We start from the raw sequence: 3,756 nt of genomic DNA, 5'->3' as shown, positions 1-3,756 counted from the left end.
TCGGTTTTCTCCTATGTACTTCATCCATGGTCCGATGACCATGGATGAAGTACTGGCTGTCCAGAGTCGAGACCCAGGATGGACCGCTCACCTGTGCATGGGTTGGGGACAGCTCTTCGCTGCTGATCCGCCTCCGCTTGGGATGGTTTCCTGTGGACGGGACTCTCGCTGCTGTCATGGATCTGCTTGAACTGAACTCTGGCGGCTGTGTTGGAGCCACTATGGTTTGAATTTTCACAGTATCATGTTAGACCCGCTCCACATCCATTGCTTTCGGTCCCCTAGGGGGTCCTCTCCAAGGTTTCTCATAGTCATCATTGTCACTGGCGTCCCACTGGATGTGAATTCTCCCTGCCCACTGGGTGTGAGTTTTCCTTGCCCTTTTGTGGGTTCTTCCGAGGATGTTGTAGTCGTAATGATTTGTGCAGTCCTTTGAGACATTTGTGATTTGGGGCTATATAAATAAACATTGATTGATTGATTGATTTTCCCGAGGTGCAAAGCGAATGGAGTGGAAACGGCGCGAAGGTGAAGAGATCTTTATTTTAACACTAAAACTAAAAACAGGAACCAACAAAAAGCGCGCACAATGGCGGTACAAAAAACTGGGCTATGAAACAAAAGACTAGCACAAAGGCTATAAACTACAAACATGAAACTAAAACACTTGCGCGGTGGCATGAATAACAAAAACTTACGTGGACAAAATGACCAGCATTGCCAGGCATGAAGCAGATAATCGAGGGCGTGAATGAGGTGCAGCATGGGGAGCGAGTGTGAAGATGCCAGGACAAAGACAAGTAAAAGAGTGACTTCAATAGCGATGATCATTAGTGAAAACAGGTGTGAGGCTGAGAACAGGGAGGTGACAGGTGAAAGGTAATCAGTTGGCATGGAGACGAAAACAAACCAGGAAGTGCCAAGACGGAACTAAATGTCCAAAATCAAAACATGACGAAACAAAACATGATCCATAGGTGTGACAATTTCTAACAAAGACAAATCGGATTCGGACAGAGAAAGCGACAATTTCCCCATTAATTTGAGCGAGGATGAAAGATTCATGGATGAGGAAAGTGAGAGTGAAGGACTAGAAAAGAAAAAAAAAAGGCGACAGCAGTGGTAGCAATTCAGATGTTATTAGACACATTTAGAAGGATAATTCTGGAAAAATCCTTATCTGCTTATTGTGTTAATAGTGTTTTAGTGAGATTATAAAGTCATACCTGAAAGTCGGAGGCCAGTGTCTCTGAGAGAAGCCATTGGAGGAGCCAAGATGACGGCTGCTGCAGGAGGACGCTAACTCCGCACAAGTCTCCGGTAAGAGCCGACGTTGTGACAGTTTGACCTTTGGCTTCCTCTCAAAACATGCACGTTTTTTTTTTTAGTCAGTGGAAAACATGCTCAACAAACAAGATGTAAGTTGTCACTCACCATGGCTCTGAAGGTGTGGCTAAAAGAGTCAGGGCGGGGCTGAAGGCTTTATGAAGGTGAGCACACCTGCTTGGACTAATTAGGCCTAATTTGGGCCAAACCATGATTGTCAGGAGCTGGGTGTTGTTGATGGACATTTGAAAGTTGTCTTGTCTAAACCTGAATACACTGTGGACAAAAGTGACTGCTTTAAAAATGCAAAAGTACTATGTGAATACTTTTTAGACATCTGATGGTTATTTATGGTTAATTTTATAAAAGAAGTGTTTTCTTAATTCCCCCTGTCAACTTGGTCTCAGCTAGTGGGCGGGGCTATGGGCTATTTAAGTGGGGGAAATGCCATTTATCTGCCAGTCTGTCACCGCCAGAGGAGGTCAGGTGTACCAGTCTGCTGTCTGTCACCGCCAGAGGAGGTCAGGTGTGCCAGTCTGCTGTCTGTCACCGCCAGAGGAGGCCAGGTGTGCCAGTCTGCTGTCTGTCACTGCCAGAGGAGGTCAGGTGTGCCAGTCTGCTGTCTGTCACTGCCAGAGGAGGCCAGGTGTGCCAGTCTGCTGTCTGTCACCGCCAGAGGAGGTCAGGTGTGCCAGTCTGCTGTCTGTCACTGCCAGAGGAGGCCAGGTGTGCCAGTCTGCTGTCTGTCACCGCCAGAGGAGGTCAGGTGTGCCAGTCTGTTGTCTGTCACTGCCAGAGGAGGTCAGGTGTGCCAGTCTGCTGTCTGTCACCGCCAGAGGAGGTCAGGTGTGCCAGTCTGTTGTCTGTCACTGCCAGAGGAGGTCAGGTGTGCCAGTCTGCTGCCTGTCACTGCCAGAGGAGGTCAGGTGTGCCAGTCTGCTGCCTGTCACTGCTAGAGGAGGTCAGGTGTGCCAGTCTGCTGTCTGTCACCGCCAGAGGAGGTCAGGTGTGCCAGTCTGCTGCCTGTCACCGCCAGAGGAGGTCAGGTGTGCCAGTCTGCTGTCTGTCACCGCCAGAGGAGGTCAGGTGTGCCAGTCTGCTGTCTGTCACTGCCAGAGGAGGTCAGGTGTGCCAGTCTGCTGTCTGTCACTGCCAGAGGAGGTCAGGTGTGCCAGTCTGCTGTCTGTCACTGCCAGAGGAGGTCAGGTGTGCCAGTCTGCTGCCTGTCACTGCCAGAGGAGGTCAGGTGTGCCAGTCTGTTGCCTGTCACTGCTAGAGGAGGTCAGGTGTGCCAGTCTGCTGCCTGTCACTGCCAGAGGAGGTCAGGTGTGCCAGTCTGCTGTCTGTCACCGCCAGAGGAGGTCAGGTGTGCCAGTCTGCTGCCTGTCACTGCCAGAGGAGGTCAGGTGTGCCAGTCTGCTGCCTGTCACTGCCAGAGGAGGTCAGGTGTGCCAGTCTGCTGTCTGTCACTGCTAGAGGAGGTCAGGTGTGCCAGTCTGCTGTCTGTCACTGCCAGAGGAGGTCAGGTGTGCCAGTCTGTTGTCTGTCACTGCCAGAGGAGGTCAGGTGTGCCAGTCTGCTGTCTGTCACTGCCAGAGGAGGTCAGGTGTGCCAGTCTGCTGTCTGTCACTGCTAGAGGAGGTCAGGTGTGCCAGTCTGCTGTCTGTCACTGCCAGAGGAGGTCAGGTGTGCCAGTCTGCTGTCTGTCACTGCCAGAGGAGGTCAGGTGTGCCAGTCTGCTGCCTGTCACTGCCAGAGGAGGTCAGGTGTGCCAGTCTGTTGCCTGTCACTGCTAGAGGAGGTCAGGTGTGCCAGTCTGCTGCCTGTCACTGCCAGAGGAGGTCAGGTGTGCTAGTCTGCTGTCTGTCACTGCCAGAAAAGGTCAGGTGTGCCAGTCTGCTGTCTGTCACTGCCAGAGGAGGTCAGGTGTGCCAGTCTGCTGTCTGTCACTGCTAGAGGAGGTCAGGTGTGCCAGTCTGTTGTCTGTCACTGCCAGAGGAGGTCAGGTGTGCCAGTCTGCTGTCTGTCACTGCCAGAGGAGGTCAGGTGTGCCAGTCTGCTGTCTGTCACTGCTAGAGGAGGTCAGGTGTGCCAGTCTGCTGTCTGTCACTGCTAGAGGAGATTCTCTGTCCTGACCAAGAGTTTCTGTCTTCATAGATCAAACAACTACTGAGATTGTTGGTGCTTTGTCTTCCTGTTTTGTTCACCTCTTGACACTTTGGGATTTAAATAAATGTTTGTCAACTGTTTCCAACTGCACGACTTGCCATCCTTGATTTGAAGTCTGGTTTGCAAAGGTTACATTACCTTCACCCGAGGCGAAGGTGTGACAGACGTAATATCACAATTTTCTCATCCAAAAACTTGCTGGTTGACATGTGGTAGAGAAACATGTTCGCTAAAGCTTCACAACAAACAAACAAACAAACA

At 51.1% G+C, this 3,756-nt stretch overlaps 1 protein-coding gene across 1 annotated transcript; it reads left to right on the top strand.

Annotated features, from left to right (window-relative positions):
* Positions 1–849: 849 nt before the first annotated feature.
* Positions 850–3,545, top strand: LOC133553995 (keratin-associated protein 10-9-like). The gene is made up of 2 exons (XM_061902320.1): positions 850–1,320; positions 1,389–3,545. The coding sequence occupies exon 2, from the start codon at positions 1,771–1,773 to the stop codon at positions 2,800–2,802; it is 1,032 nt and encodes a 343-aa protein (XP_061758304.1). The 5' UTR covers positions 850–1,320; positions 1,389–1,770; the 3' UTR covers positions 2,803–3,545.
* The last annotated feature ends 211 nt before the right edge of the window (positions 3,546–3,756 follow it).

This window comes from Nerophis ophidion, linkage group LG06, assembly GCF_033978795.1.
Source record: "Nerophis ophidion isolate RoL-2023_Sa linkage group LG06, RoL_Noph_v1.0, whole genome shotgun sequence".
NCBI lineage: Eukaryota > Metazoa > Chordata > Actinopteri > Syngnathiformes > Syngnathidae > Nerophis > Nerophis ophidion.
This window is presented reverse-complemented; position numbering and strand designations above follow the sequence as displayed.